This window comes from Electrona antarctica, assembly GCF_951216825.1.
Source record: "Electrona antarctica genome assembly, chromosome: 20".
Taxonomy (NCBI): Eukaryota; Metazoa; Chordata; class Actinopteri; order Myctophiformes; family Myctophidae; genus Electrona; species Electrona antarctica.
Genome location: NC_136801.1, coordinates 7,184,963 through 7,200,996, shown reverse-complemented (window position 1 = coordinate 7,200,996; position 16,034 = coordinate 7,184,963). Strand labels below are relative to the sequence as shown.

At 40.3% G+C, this 16,034-nt stretch overlaps 1 protein-coding gene across 1 annotated transcript; it reads left to right on the top strand.

The window, feature by feature from the left end:
- The first annotated feature begins 976 nt into the window (after window positions 1–976).
- Window positions 977–5,696, top strand: LOC306913383 (large ribosomal subunit protein uL30-like). Its single transcript, XM_079489985.1, has 7 exons — window positions 977–1,034; window positions 1,551–1,650; window positions 2,136–2,302; window positions 2,919–3,056; window positions 3,792–3,901; window positions 4,723–4,941; window positions 5,637–5,696. The coding sequence occupies exons 1-6, from the start codon at window positions 1,021–1,023 to the stop codon at window positions 4,929–4,931; spliced, it is 738 nt and encodes a 245-aa protein (XP_079346111.1). The 5' UTR covers window positions 977–1,020; the 3' UTR covers window positions 4,932–4,941; window positions 5,637–5,696.
- The last annotated feature ends 10,338 nt before the right edge of the window (window positions 5,697–16,034 follow it).

The window sequence follows — 16,034 nt, the reverse complement described above, 5'->3', positions numbered from 1 at the left end:
GCTTGAAATGTACTGTAATTCTGCAAACTGTTAATAAATATTTCAATCAATCAATCAATGACTCATTGTAAAACAATTGAAGTTGGCCTGGGAAAATAGCTCTGTTGAAATTAATTGCAATATGATGGAGCATTTAAACCAGGAGGAAGATTTAGACAATGGGTGGAGATGGGCGTATAGCAGCAATATTTCTATTGATAAAGGGTGAATTGTTATTTAATTACCGGTATAGCCTAATTCAAATGATGCGCTCTCTCTCTCTCTGTCTCTGTCTGTCTCTCTCTCTCTCTCTCTCAATTCAATTCAATTCAATTCAATTCAATTCAATTCAATTCAATTCAATTCAATTCAATTCAATTCAATTCAATTCAATTCAATTCAATTGAGCTTTATTGGCATGAGAAAACGTACGTTTACATTGCCAAAGCAGAAGTGGAACAAGACAATCAAAACAGAACAATGTAGGCTATTTACAAATAAATATTGGATATAAATATGAATTAAATAAATGTGTAAACAGAGCTGTGTTATATTAGCACTTTGGGTAATACTATCTTGTGAAACTATAAAAAGCATTTTCTGTCAGAGATTCACTATATTGTATAACTATACAATATAGTGAATATACATCCATATAGAATAAGTTAGCTTGATACTTTTGATAAACTCTCTTTCTCTCTCTCTCTCTCTCTCTCACACACACACACACACACACACACACACACACACACACACACACACACACACACACACGCGCGCGCGCGCGCACACACACGCACACAAGATACTACTGATTTGAATAATGCTTAGCTGAAACAATATGAAACAAGATAACCCATGAGAATGTAGGCAATTCATTAATTTAAAACGTTCAATGTGAGCTTTGGGGGCTAAATTATAGCAATTAAATTATAATTAACTGAATATTCGGGCAGGCAGATCGACGGGCAGCATGTGCGGGTCCTAAACGTTTTAATGCGCACATGCGCAGATTGATTTCCCTCTTTCTCGGTGGACACAATGGCGGACGCAGAGTGAGTTATTATTGCCATGCTAAATCTAAGTCCATCTACTATTAAAACCAACATCTCTGTTTATTTTCTATGTCGGAGAGTTTGGTTAGGTTGTATACACTACAGGATTAACAATATCGCCGAGGAATTTGATCTCCAATGTTGTTATTATGACCACTTTACTCACTACGTGTAGCCAAATTGCCGACCAGAACATGTCTTCCTACTTTCCAATTCCCACATAAGTGGCTTCACTTGATAGTAGTGAAACAAACCCAACACGAATGAATAAAACATGTCGGTGTCTTTAATCATGTTATTTAACCGCTATGCGAGTAAAGAGTGAGAACGAGAAGGCTGTCTGATACAAACTGGTCAAACGGCTAATGACTAGCTAGTTTGACACCCGTAGCGTATGGGCTATGCTGCCCAGCATTTTAATCCAACGTGGCGAGTTGTACACCGAAAGGCTAAAGTGATAAATACACCACATGTGCGATGTATGAAACTTATTATAATGGACTTATTCATTTACAGAAAAAAGGTTCCGGCGGTCCCTGAGAGCCTTTTAAAAAGGCGAAAGGCCTTTGCCACCATGAAGGCCGTGCGCATTAAGAAGCTTCTGGCTGAAAAAAAGGTAAGTTGAGAAAACATTCGCCGGCTGATGATTTACACATTGATTGGCCATGCTGTCAACTTTTAAGCGTGTCAACATGACTTGTTGGAATGTAGTTAATGATGCTTACTTTTTTCCCCATCTTATCGACTCTGGTGAACACTATCTGAATCAAAGCCAATTTAGTCTGAAACTACATTCCACCAAAAAGTTTAAATGCAACGTTCATTGGTAGCTATGTCTATGCAGTGATGTAAAACTAAATGTTACCTTTTGTTTTTTTTGTATATGGTCAAGAGGCTTCATATTGTTTTGGTGCCCATACGTTAGTTGCATGTGATCTATCGGATTGTAATGCAAAATGCTTTTGAGTTTAATTTTCCTACATGATCTTCTGATTCCCCAACCTGTGTTGCCCAATTTAAAGATTCCAGTCTGGAATCTTAAAAGCTTGTTGAGATAGTGAGGAATTAAATAGTCTGTGTCTTCATGTCTTGGGTCATCAGGCTCGCAAAGTGACCAGGAAACTGATCTACAAGAGGGCTGAGAAGTATCACAAGGAGTACAAAGCGATGTACAGGAGTGAGGTTCGCAAGGCGCGTACAGCCCGCAAAGTTGGGAACTACTATGTACCTGCTGAGCCTAAACTGGCCTTTGTCATCAGGATCAGAGGGTGAGTGTTGTCTCCTGAAGGACAGACTAGAGAAGCATTATAGGTTTGTCTGGGTGACGGGAAGAGTGGGCACTGAAACTTTGCGGACACTTCAATGTTAAATTTGCTATCCCCCATGTTTGTTTATTTTTTTTGGGAACATGAACATGTTTGAACATTTTTATATTAAAGGCTAATATTGCCACAAATTGAAACACAACCTATGCTACCGAACTATGGCCATTGACTAGCCAGTCATTATCGGCATAACGAAGAAGTTTCAGGGTAAATCATGTATACCTAAGTTACTTAAAAAATTATCCAAATCTTTTTTTTATTTTTTACATTTTGTAAAATAAATAAATGACCAATTAAACATTGAGGTGCCCTTCCCACTCTTCCTGTATCCTTAGTCAGCATCACTCCTATCAATGTGTCAAATGTCCTTGAAAAGGTGTTGATGCTATGCATTGGTAAAAGAAAGTGGTTAATGATGATCATTTCTTTCCCCGACTGATCGACTATGATGAGAAAACTAAAACGAAAAGCCAATTTTGTCTGAAACCACAAGCAACATTTTATTACAGCTACTGTATTGAATTAACTGTATACTGATGAAAACCTTTTGTTTTTTTAGTATCAACGGTGTCAGTCCCAAGGTCCGCAAAGTTCTGCAGCTGCTCCGACTGCGCCAGATCTTCAACGGTGTGTTTGTCAAGCTGAACAAGGCTTCCATCAACATGCTGAGGATTGCAGAGCCCTACATAGCTTGGGGGTAAGCATTTGCTGTGTGTATCAGCTATACACCCCACTCAGAGTGGAATGGACTGACTTGTGCTCTGAACTGACCTGATGTTGTTTTTGCACTGTCTTGTCCTGTTTTGCACTTGACCTAACGTAACTGCACTCTGCTGTCCACCAAACCAAATTCCTAACATGTTTACATGTCATGGCAATAAAGGCTTCTGATTCTGAAATGTATTAATGGTAACTGGAAATGAAAACATGTAGTCTCAAGCTGGAGATTCTTCTATACGCGTAATCGTGCAAGATGAAACCATTCAAGGTCAACTATTTATCGGCCAGTTGTGTTTGAAACTGGGGTTGACTGGAAGCTGTTGCAAATGTTGGCCATGCTGTCAAATGCTCATTTTAAAGCATGTCAACATGACTTTAAAACAGTGATGTTCCTGAGGCTGGAATGTAGTTAATGATGATCCATTTCTTTCCCCGTCTTATCGACTATGCTGAGTAACTGAAAAATAAGCCAATTTTGTCTGAAACTACATTCCACCAAAATAGAAAACTTAAAAATGCAACATGCTGCACTCAATTCTACATGCATTGGTAGATATTTCTATGCAGTGAAGTTAAATGTTTGTTAGAGGTTTCATATTCACATTTGATGCTCTGAAAAGACCATAGGTTAATTGACATGGCAGATCCATTGGATTATAAATGTAAAATTACATTTTCCTACATAACAGTGTATCCATGATGCTTCTCGCAGATACCCCAACCTGAAGTCGGTGCGTGAGCTGATCTACAAGCGTGGATTTGGCAAGGTGAAGAAGCAGCGCCTTCCTCTCTCAGACAACTCCCTGATAGACAAGTCCCTCGGTAAGGATTTTTGCTGCAAATTTCATTACCAACAACATGATGGTTGCCAGTTAGAAAACCCCTCCAAAATATTACATTTTGTCTGTTTTATGTGTATGACTAAAGTAGCCTACATTCAGCTCTGCTGGTAGAATTCAACAGCATGATGCTAGAAAACCATGCAGTGCTGACATGCCATTCATTGTGATCATTGACTGCTGAGTGTGGTTAATGATGATACATTTCTTTCCCCGTCTTATCGACTATGGTGAGAAAACCAAAACGAAAAGCCAATTTTGTCTGAAACCACATCTCAGTAAAGCATTTTAGAATTTGGCTATTTTATCAATGGGCAGACCTAGACCCTTTTTGTCTTGCAATAGTATATATTTAGTCTGCTTGCAGTGCCAGATTCGTTAGGTTTGCCATATTAATGCATATCAATAATACGAGTGGGCAAGTAGTCTAAAGTCAACATAGTACATGGCAACTTGGTAGTTTGCATTGTGCTAAGACTGTTTAAGGTTATAAAGCACTTAAAACAGGTTTAATAGGTTTAAGGGCTTTGTGTGCATAAAAATGTACAGGACGATTATATCGATCAATCTGGAACTTCAAACTGGTTTAAACTAATGTTGACTTTTGCAAATGGTAAGATCTTCCTTTGAAGAGAAACTTCAACTTGTGAAACTTGTTTTAGAGCTCCACGAGAGACCTACTTTATTTAATGGCAAAAATTGCAACGTTTGGGCATATTCCTTTACAAGTAATTCAATATTTTTTTTGCACAAACTGTCATTCTAGCACGTGATTGATTACATTTCATTTTTTGTGACCTGCAGGTAAATACGGCATGATCTGCATTGAGGATCTCATCAATCAGGTCTACACAGTCGGAAAGAACTTCAAGTACGCCAACAACTTCCTGTGGCCTTTCAAGCTGTCATCTCCCCGTGGTGGCATGAACAAGAAGACCACACACTTTGTGGAGGGCGGAGATGCTGGCAACAGGGAGGACCAGATCAACAGAATGATCAGGAGGATGAACTAAAATGTCAATGGTGAGAAGAGGAGTATAATGCAAGTAGTATAGGGTTGGCAGTGGCTTCTTGGATGTGGTTAATGATGATCAATTTCTTTCCCCGTCTTATCGACGATGCTGAGTAACTGAAAAATAAGCCAATTTTGTCTGAAACCACATCGTTGCCATTTTGTCTCAAATCTGCTGTAAGGGTAGGCTTAATGGACCTTTTCACAGCCAACATTTTGATTGGTAAATGCAGGTACAGAAAAAAAGTTATAATCTTAATTGTGAGTGATTTCATTTGTCTGTGTCCATGCTTGTACACACTTAAATGAAACGCCCATTATTAATGTTATTTCCCCTTAAGTAGTTGCCTATCTGTCAAAATGTTAGAATCCAGGTTGATGGTGTTTTAGGCTTAATAGAGTTTTTGTAAAGACTAATGTTGACAAGTCTGTAGGTGTACTATATACCTGTCATGTTTTAGGAATAGCACTTGCTTTTCTAAAGCACAGCATATAATGTACTATGCTTGGAATGAATGTTCACTTTAGTATCCAAAGCTTGACAAACACTTATTTTTTGTTTTAGTTGATGTTTTACACACTTTGACAGCAGTGCTTTTGAAGCCTATTTTAGTTGTAACATTTTATTTTGGACCACATTTTAGTCTCAATGTTGGCATTCAATGTGACATTTTGACATGTAACATTTGTTTTTCTCCTGTTGCAGGTTTTCTATGGGACGTGGCGTCTGTCTGTACAATAAAACAAATATAAAAAAGAGCACTTTCCTCTGGTCTGGTGTATTTGATGTAAAAGTGATTAATGCAATGCATTTGTTTTTATTTGACTTGGTATTTAATGCCGGGTTTTCAACCCAGGCATCCTGTGCAGGAAGGGACAGATGGATATGAACCACCTTAGATTAAGACTATGACATTTTTAAATGTATACAAAATCTAAAATACTGAAGCTAATCCTACAGGTGAATATCTCCTTGATCAGCCGAGGGCCTTTTTTCTTGAGCCTGCGACACTGGTAGTTTCATTGCTTGATGTCTTTCAGACATTGAATAGTTCATGGTTGAGTATTGATTCCCTGAACTCTGTGACCCCCCCCCCCCTCCCATGACTTCACATTTTGTTTCACTGATCAATACCGCCCCCATCTGGCGGAGTCGGGTCCGCCACCCTGACCTACAAGCACTTTGTATATGGTTAGTAGTGTTCAACAGATGAAAATGCCTCGACTACAAGCTCACAAGTCACAACGCCTCTTGTAGATTATTTAAAAAAAGCTTTGCCTCTATTTTATATTTGGCATTTTGGCCAATGTTTGACTACTGAGTTTTTATAGTATAATCAAGGCACCCCCCCCTCCCCACACGGGTTGAAAACTACTGATGTAATTGATGGGGATGGAGGCTAGCCTTGCCTTGGAGCCTAACCCTGGATTCCGGTGCAACTTGCAATAGCATTTTCATTTGATTGTAGTTTGGCATTTGTCAACCACCCTCATAATGCACCATGCAGTGATGCCACTACTTTTTGTATTTTCCTTTTATTTGCAGCTGGCATAAGTGATAAGTATTTTGTTTGACCAGTGTAGTGTACATCTGTTGCCATGGTGACTCAGTGACTCAATAGCATTTCCCGTTGTCCCGTTAGTCTTGCAGACCTGATAGCTGAAGCTGAACAGTAAAACTGTTATGCTACTACGTACGGGTAGGTTCAGGATTTTGGTAAACGCGACATATCGACGGACAGTTATGCATTCGCGGGGCAGCCCGAGAATGATGACATTCCCTGTTCCAAGATCACTGTCTAGCGCGAAGGCTTTGTCTGAGGGCAGCTCAAGTTGCACCCTTCTCGGCCATGATGCAGATGGATGCCCCTTAAACAGAAATGACGGATTGAGGTCAGTCGGAGGAAGACAAGTACCTGTCAAACCAAATATTCACCTTCCAAGGAGGCAGTGCACAGGGATTCGCTCCTGGGGCAGTGAGTATATGGCTTGCATTTAACAATTTCTAGACAAATTTAATTCAATTCGTTTTGAGTAAACTGCATCTCTTCATGTATAGAGTCGAGGGATGTCAAGTCGTTGGGCAGCTATACGATTGAAGGGTAAGATGCAGCCAAGCACCTAACCTTTTAGGGGAAAAATAGCTAACAGGAATTTAGGAGGGGGTGTTGTACTACTACAAGGGGAATTTGTAGAGAAATAAATGTGCTAAACTGATTTGCAAAACACCATTCTCTCCCTTAGGTCACCTTATTCTGTCAAAGATGACAGAGTGGAAGCTGTGCCAGAAAGGGACATCAGTGGGAAGCACTTTCTATTTGATAACAAATGTAAGATTGAAACAATTCATTCAAATTTGTAGGCTCACCTTTCATCACTGACTGTAGTAAATACTTCTATAACGGCACTATGCTGCCCCCTGTTGGTAATGAAGCTACTAGGAAAAAAGATACTGACCATGATGGTGGTCAGTAGCCTAGGCTAACATTGTATCATGGCCAGTATCATGTCAGTATATCATGGTCAGTATCACGTGTCATAGTAAGTACCATTTCAGTTTCAATATTATGGTGAGTAATAAATATGTCAGTATCCGATTCATCATGTCTATCATTTGAGTATGAGTATCATGGTCAGTATCATGTCAGTAACATGACCACATTTGTCACTGTCAGTATCATGTCTGATTTTATACGTATTAGTGACTGTGGCTCAAGAGGTAGAGCAGGTCGTCCAATGATCCATGGGTCGGCGGTTCGAATCCCGGCTCCTCCTGGCTACATGTCGAAGTGTCCTTGGGCAAGACACTGAACCCCAAATTGCTCCCGATGTGCTGGTTGGTACCTTGCATGGCTTCCGCCGCAATCGGTGTATGAATGTGTGTGTGTGTGAATGGGTGAATGTAATGCACAATCTATGTAAAGCGCCTTGGATAAAGGCGCTATATAAATGCACCATTTACCATTTCAATGCCAAGTTTGTAACTATCATAACCACTAGAGGGAGCCATCATCGTTTATTTTAAAACATTGTGCTTTTGTTTCACATTAACATTAACCTATGACATTTAAAACTGTAACTTTTTCTCAGACATTTCAAGTAGTGTGAAAAATGTATCTGACCACAAGAAGCACCCTTTTGTTCACCCACCCCAGTAGGTGACTTTGAGTGAGTGTCTTTGTTTTCTTCTGAGGGGTTACCGTAATTGCCTTTGTTTTCAGATGAGATATTGGAGAAGACGCTGATTACCCCTTTGCCAAGAGAGTACCATTTGCCCAGGTCTGGTAACCTGCTTCATTTCAGCTTCCCCAAGGAGCTTTCCCACGGCCCTGTAGTCCGACCCTTCACCCTCAGGTATAAAGCAGATTATTATTAATATCACAGTTATTGGTCCAGTGGTTTCCAAAAGCACTGTCGATAAACCTCTCTAGAGACAGGAGCACTGTAGCATTGATTGATTGATTGAAGAATTTATTAACAGTTTGCAGAATTACAGTACATTTCAAGCACAAACTCAATACAAAGGCTGTTAACTGTGAGTGGACGACCCAATTAAGCATTACACTTGTTTCCAATAGGGTCCACCATGTTCAAATCATCAAAACATTTAGAGACGTACAAATAGACACTTCTATAGACAGAACAGGAATTCATCATAAAGGAGGTAAAAAGGGAAAATAAATATATACAGTGAGGGGAAAAAGGGGGGGGCGGGGGGGGGGGATTCAGATTTTACGGGGGCCAGTTTCGAATTGCAGCCATCCGTAGGTGCCCTTTGAGAGCGGTTTTGAAGGAGTCAAGGGATTCGCATGTCTTAATGACAGTTGGTAGGGTGTTCCACATTTTGGTGGCATAGGAGCGAAAAGAATTTAGTCCCTTGTTTGTGCCGAATCTGGGTTGTACATGGTTCGTTGCACTCCCTCTGGTGTTGTGGGTGTGGACTTCGTTAACATTAAGGAAGTATCTAGACAGGTACATGGGTATCTTGGTGGTGTATCGAATCTTGTGGACCAGACCCATTGCAAGATGCTGTACTCTGTCGTCGACCCTAAGCCATTCCAGCCTGTCGAAGTGGGCAGGGGTGAGGTGGGTTCGGGGGGCTAGATCAAGTAGGAGCCTGACCAGTTTGTTTTGGGAAGTCTGGAGCCTGGTTTTAAGGGCCTTTGAGGTGCTGTGGTACCAGGAGGTGCATGCATAGTCAAAGAAACCCTGTACAAGGGCTCCTGTTAAGGTCTTCAAGGTGTTTTTGTTGACCAGTGAGGAGATCCTGTAGAGGAATCTTGTTCTATGGTTGACTTTTTTGATTACGTTGGTGGCCATTTTATCACCGGAAAGATTAGCCTCCAGGATGGAACCTAGGTAGGTAATTTCATCTTTACGTGTGATAACATTGTCACCCACTCTAACCAAGAAGCCATTTGCCTTGCTGAGATTACTAATAGAGCCAAAGAGAATGGATTCAGTTTTTCCCAGGTGTAAAGATAGTTTGTTATCAGCGAGCCAGGTGCAGATTCTACCGAGTTCAGAGCTGAGGGCATTTTCAACCTGCAGTTTGTCCCTGTCCGAGACCAGCAGTGCTGAGTCATCTGCGAACAGGAACAAGTTGCAGTCACAAGCTGAAGTCATGTCGTTTACATATATTAGGAACAGTAGAGGTCCTAGTATGCTTCCTTGTGGAACGCCACAGCTCACTGGGAGGGGGGGGGGACAGTGTTCCGTTCACTTCCACCATCTGTTCTCTCCCCTCCAGGTAGGATTGCATCCAGCTCACTGATGTGCTATCGAAACCAATTGCTTTTAGCTTGTTAACCAGTATGGAGTGGTTCACGGTGTCAAAAGCCTTTTGGAGGTCCAGCATGACCATGCCGCAGTATTTGCCAGCGTCCACCTCTTGTTTGATGTGGTCGCTCAAATAGAGAAGGCATGTGTCAGTGGAGTGGGATGTTCTGAAGCCAGATTGGAACTCGTACAATAATGTATTAGTGGCAAGATACTTTTCAACCTGTTCATAGACTATTTTTTCCATCACTTTCGAGATGGAACTAAGAATAGAAATAGGGCGGTAGTTGCCGGGGTCTAATTTACTCCCTTTCTTGTGCAAGGGGGTTACTTTGGCCAGTTTGAAATCTTGGGGGACCTGTCCCTGTTTGATGGAGAGGTTTACTATGTGGGTGATGATTGGAGCTATAGAGATGGCTGAGTCTCTGAGAAATTTGGAGGGAATGTTGTCATGGCCTGTGGCCTTGTGGGGTTGGAGGGCACTCAGTTTCTTAATTACCTCATCAGTTGTTACCATAACTAGTTTAAAATCGTCTTTACAAACACCTAGGTTTCTGTAGAAGGTTGTAATGTGCTCTACACCAAAGAGCCCAGAGTGGGAGGGCAGTTTGTTAACCAGAGTTGTTGCTATGTTTGTAAAGAAGATATTCAAGTAGTTGGCCACATCAAGGTAGTAGTTGGCCACTGTCGGAGAATTATAGTGATTCAATTAAATCAGTGTTCAACGGATGGCACAAAATAAGAATACGAAAGAAATGTTTAATGTGTTGTATAGGCCTGTTGTTTTTCAATTTGACAACCAGGTTGACTGAGTATGCACTATTCCTCAAAGGTATCCAGCTCAATTGTTATTTTTCTCAATTGTTATAGTGAATTATTGATAATTATAGTGTTTGTTCAGTAACGTTAGTCTCTCCAGCTCATTTCCAAAGAGGAAATACATTTTCAGCTGGAGACACCAATTTCATCCTTTCGAGGAGAAAGAATTTTCAATTTCATAATGTTTCAGTTCCAATTTTGACTGCTCTTAAAAAAATAAAAAATAGTATCCTGTATGAGTTCACTCTCCTGATTGGATTCATATCCTGACATAAAAATGTATTTTCTGATTACTTAAGAGCTGTTACAGAACAAACATTATAGTCTATATATAGCAATGTTTACTAGGGCATGTAGAGCTATTTAAAACACGCACGCACGCACGCATGCACGCACGCACACACACACACTTTTATTATTTTTTTTTAATTATCACTTGCTTACACCATCTTCAACTTGGTTTTCCAGCTCCTATGAGGACTATGACCTCAATGCAAGTCCGGCTATTCTCTTTCCTTCAGCCTTAGTCCTCAATGGAAGAAGTGCTTTCTCAATGGATAGTTACAAGTTCAACAGGTATTATTCATTACAAACCGGAAAAAAATCAAATCAGGACTTTGAGTTCCTCAGTTCTTGCTCAACATGTGTTTCTTCCGCTGGCCTTCTGTTCTGCAGGCCCAAGGTGAATTATCGAGCCTGCAGCCTATTCACTCTGGGAGACAATCATAAAAGTATGTTTCCATATGTTTTAAAATTTGTTTTGATTCTGAACCAACGGTTCTCGTAAGACTTTCAAAATAATGAAAATACCTGATCTACAAGTTCACAAGTGAGCTGCTAGATCAGCTATTTTCACCATTTAATTATTGTTATTTGTTTCACTTTGTTTTCACTATTTGGGCTATGTTATTATAGGTGAAAGTTTCACCTATAATGACATAGCCAAAATAGGGACACAAGGTTGAAAGTGGATAAGTACATGCTCTCCCATCCTCAGGTATTTGTTGTGGTACAAAGATCATCCAACCTTCAACCTGTACAGGTGTTTACAGCAATGATATATAGTAGCAAACTTCAGTTTTACGTATGCCTTCAAACAAACCCCCCCAAGTCCTATGCTGAATTATTGTCAGTTAAATGCCTTGATGTTTTGTGGTCAGTAACAAAATGGAACAAGAGGTATTTAGCTGACTTTATATTCCATCACATGATGGTAGGGAGTATTCAAAGTTGTCAAGCAGAGTCAGGACGACATCTGACAATCTATCATGATGTGTGTCTCATCATATCTTCTTGCTCCATCTTTGAACTGGCCCATGTATGTTTCCTAGGCCAGCTGAAACCTACTGCATGCAGTTATTCTTAATGAAATGTCTGACAGACCTGTCAAACAGTAGCATATTTGAAAATAATATTGGTTTTATGCATATGCATATCAAATGGGTTGTGGCTAGGCTTTGTATAGCAGCACTGTGTTGCCAGCCAATGGCAAATCCCTCAACTTTAGTTTATGCCTGTTCAAACAAACACTAAAACATTTGCTGATATTATTTGATCATTGTTGGATGTATGATTCCCTCCGCTCTGGAAATTAAAACACTCAAAAACAAAAAACTAATCTCTGCACTATGGGGGACCGGGCCTTCTGCTCAGCTGCTCCTCGGCTGTGGAATGGCCTCCCCGGCCACCTGAGAGCACCTGCTTAATGCTGAGATTTACTGTGAGCATTGTATTACTGTTTTATTTAATGATATGACCTCATCTCTCTCTCCATACCACACTTCAGGCCAGTCTTATCTTGATCCTATGGCTGGATCCTCTCATTCGTTTATCCAGAGGATATCTGAGCTCTCCTCCCTGGAAGGAGAAGCCATCAAGCAAGAGAAGCTCAAAAAGATGAGAAGAACTAAAAAACACGATTCCTGACAACAACAGATCTGTGAGTCACACGAGTCAAGAACCACAACTGCACGTACGGTGCCAAAGCCATTTGAACAAAACAAAACATTTGTGGCACCATGTTCGTTTCAGTGGCTGTTTCTAACAGCTTGTATTTCCTCTGTGACATTAGTGTATTGTTCAGCATGGCTTGTATTCACAATTTGGAATTTCTGACTTGTGTTCATTGAAGGCGTCAGGTGCTCTTGAAAATACCTCGAATGCACAAAGTAATATCAGCTTGTTGGAACAAAATGGTCTTTTGTGACAAATTAAATTAAATTCAACGTTACTGTATATACTTCAGCTAACAACATTGGCAGTATTTTCTTTGTAGAATACTTTATCTACTTTTCTAATGTATGTTTAATATCCCCATATACTGTAGGTTTTGTTGGCTGAGTAAATATGGTGTTGGACATGTATTACAGTTTAAACTATTTAGCAAGTCTTTCTGAAATTAAATAAATATATATTTTTGTTAAAACGTATTTTTATTTTATTTCCTCAAAGCAATGTGTGTTCTGTAAGCAATTTGGTTTAACCATAGAGATACAAAATAGGTAGTATATGGGCATTCATTCACAGACAATGGGACATAGGCCTACATTTAAAAAAAAAGCACAGAAATCATAGCCTGTTTGAATGATTCCATTGATTCTCAATCTACATTCCATATCTGAAATAAAGACACAAAACTATGCCCCCACATGTCTCAGAATGTGCCACTTTCCCACATAGTACATTGTTTTGTCACAATATAGAGAAAAGCTGATGTCACTGAAAAGTTTTGTTCATTGTATTCGACAATGAGGCCACACATAGACAATTGTATCTTTATGTTTTTAGAGAGCAAATAACTGTCTCTAAAACTGAAGGATGCAGCATCTAGAGCGGCAATTACCCATTTTCCATATAAATTGATGAGGTCAAATAACAGTGATTATCTTTGTATCTTTCATAAAGCTATGTGGTAACGTGGGAAGGTTCTATTTTTCATGGATTGCTGTATACTACACAGTAAGCATTCTAACACGGTGTCTGTAATTGCGTATACATGCAGAGTCCTATTTAGTTTATGATATATATTAAACTGTGCTTCATGTGGCCGTACAAAGATATCAAACAGACTTCAAGAGAGCAAACATTTTGTCATGTGAGTGCCATAGTCCTTTGGAGAGGATAATTGGCACATGAAGCCAGATGCCACAGCTACAGTGGAGCCATAGACATAGCCTGGGGCTGTAGAGGAATTACAGATGACTAACTGGCCTACAAGATGGTGGCGTGGCAACCCTAGAAAGGTGAAGGTTAAAGTAGACTATTCTTCTGACTACACAATACACATACGTCATGTCGTAGCGAATAGGGGAAGTGGATTAACGTCACGTGATTCTTTATTTGACCCCGCAAAAACACACATCCGAGTTTTTGGGGGTTTAGCGTTAGTATATTTGCTGATCCCGTTTTCAATTTTCACAGCATCGGTGGTTATTGCAATTACCTGGCTGCACTACAATATTTCACCATATGTTGCGCTACGATAAAAAAAAACATAAAATGTGTAGGTTCCCTAGTGCAATTCCAATGGTAAGCTGTGTTGTTGTTTTCAATAGATATTTAAAAAATCACACCCGTGTGAACTGAGTGTAATATAGCCTGTCTGACGTAATGAAATCATGTCTGACGTAATGAAATCACACCCGGGTGAACAGGGTGAACATAGCAACCATGCTCATTTTTTCTGCACTAACAAAGCCAGTTGTGTCTGACGTAATGAAATCACACCCGGGTGAACAGGGTGAACATAGCAACCATGCTCATTTTTTCTGCACTAACAAAGCCAGTTGTGTCTGACGTAATGAAATCACACCCGGGTGAACAGGGTGAACATAGCAACCATGCTAATTTTTTCTGCACTAACAAAGCCAGTTGTAGGAGTGTTTACACCACTCAAAAAATAGATGCCTCATTGGTCGTTGGAGCCATGTGTGTCGACGGGATGTAAGGGCAGAACAATTTACACTCTGGGGCGGAAGTGTGCCGGGTGTGTGGAAGGCATGCTACTCAAGTGACTACTGTGACGCACGCGTAATCTTGGCAAGCTCATGCTTCCACTATGCTTCGCAAGGAATCTCGGGAAAGCTTTGCCCCCTCTCGAGAACACATGCCCCGGAGCCGGAATGCCGGAATTTATATGTCTATGGTTTTCATCCCATGAAGGAATGGCGGATTCGGCCACGCCCGAAATACCCGTATGTGTGTCTCAAGTATTAACTTACTGAAATGATCTGAAGAGGCTGATTTCTACCTAACTGGTGGTGGTGGACAGTATGCATTGGACCAGCCTGGTTAACCACCATCCCTTTGAAATCACATTTCATTCATTTCTCGCAGAAATAAATGCAATGTGATTTCAAGGAGGAGTGGTTAACCAGGGCCAGGCTAGCATTGGACACCAGACAAGGAGAGACAGGAGAGATGTGGTAGTGAGACAGGATGACACCTCCCCCCGAAAAACATAGTGAGACAGATTTGAACCAACAACAATGTGGTGACTAACCATAGCATTAGTGAGCCATGAGAACGCCCCAAAAGGTGAAAAAAAAAGGCGAAAGTTTTTTGTTTGTTTTTTTGTTTTACCATGATGACTATAATAGTACTTTTGAGATCCCTATAAAGATACAGGAGGAAGAACTGCGTGACAGCAGCTAAATACAGATTTGATATGGCCAAAGACTTGGGTTGAGTCCGAAACCACAGTAGTACTGCATAGTCTGCTACTTAGTATCTAATAAGCAATAGGGTTTCACTTCAGATGTACTAAAAGTAAATTGGCTTACTAAATAGAATGATTAATGATACAGCCCCTTCCAAAATTGTATACTAACATACACTTTACTATGCTTTTCTTGTATGTCCGTTGTGAAACACTACTGCGTAGGAGTCACTAAATAGTATGTTGAAAATAGCATACTGTGTATTATCTAGTATACTTTAGTATGTTGTTTTCAGGACACAACCGTGGCTGGGCTCCATCTGTGTCCCTCCCTTGTAGAGTGAGGTGTGCATTTCAGGAACACACAGTGACCTAGAAACAGAGGCCCAATCCCAATCCACTCCCTTGCTGACTCAATGAGCCCTCACTGACTTAGCTGCGCGTTCATGTGAAGTCTGCGAGGGCTTGAGGGATGTCCCATTTGAAATCGGTAAATCAGTGAGGGCTCAGCCCCGCCCCTTTATGCACCCTTTGCCAAAGTCAGCATCAATGCTGACTTTGGCAAAGAAATTACCCACAGTTCATAGCGTTACCAGGGGAAGGAGGGGTGATCCTCCGAACGTCAATCATTTAAGTATGCAAATTAGTTATGTATCGCGGTTAGAATGTCAACAAACACAATAGTGCTTTCTCACTGTTCTCAAAGGGAGACGGACTGGAATGGAAGGATAGGCTATATATTTAATAACAAGAATAATAATAAGGGAAACATGATGAGAAATGACTAATGAGCAAAAGTAAAAGAATATGGGAATGCAATTTATAATGAATATTATTATATATGAATAA

What these genes read in the sequence shown, in the direction of transcription:
- LOC306913383 (XM_079489985.1), top strand. An exon ending in GAGCCCTACATAGCTTGGGG is followed by an intron (nt 3,057 to 3,791) that starts GTAAGCATTTGC and finishes TGCTTCTCGCAG; the next exon opens with ATACCCCAACCTGAAGTCGG. An exon ending in CCTGATAGACAAGTCCCTCG is followed by an intron (nt 3,902 to 4,722) that starts GTAAGGATTTTT and finishes TGTGACCTGCAG; the next exon opens with GTAAATACGGCATGATCTGC.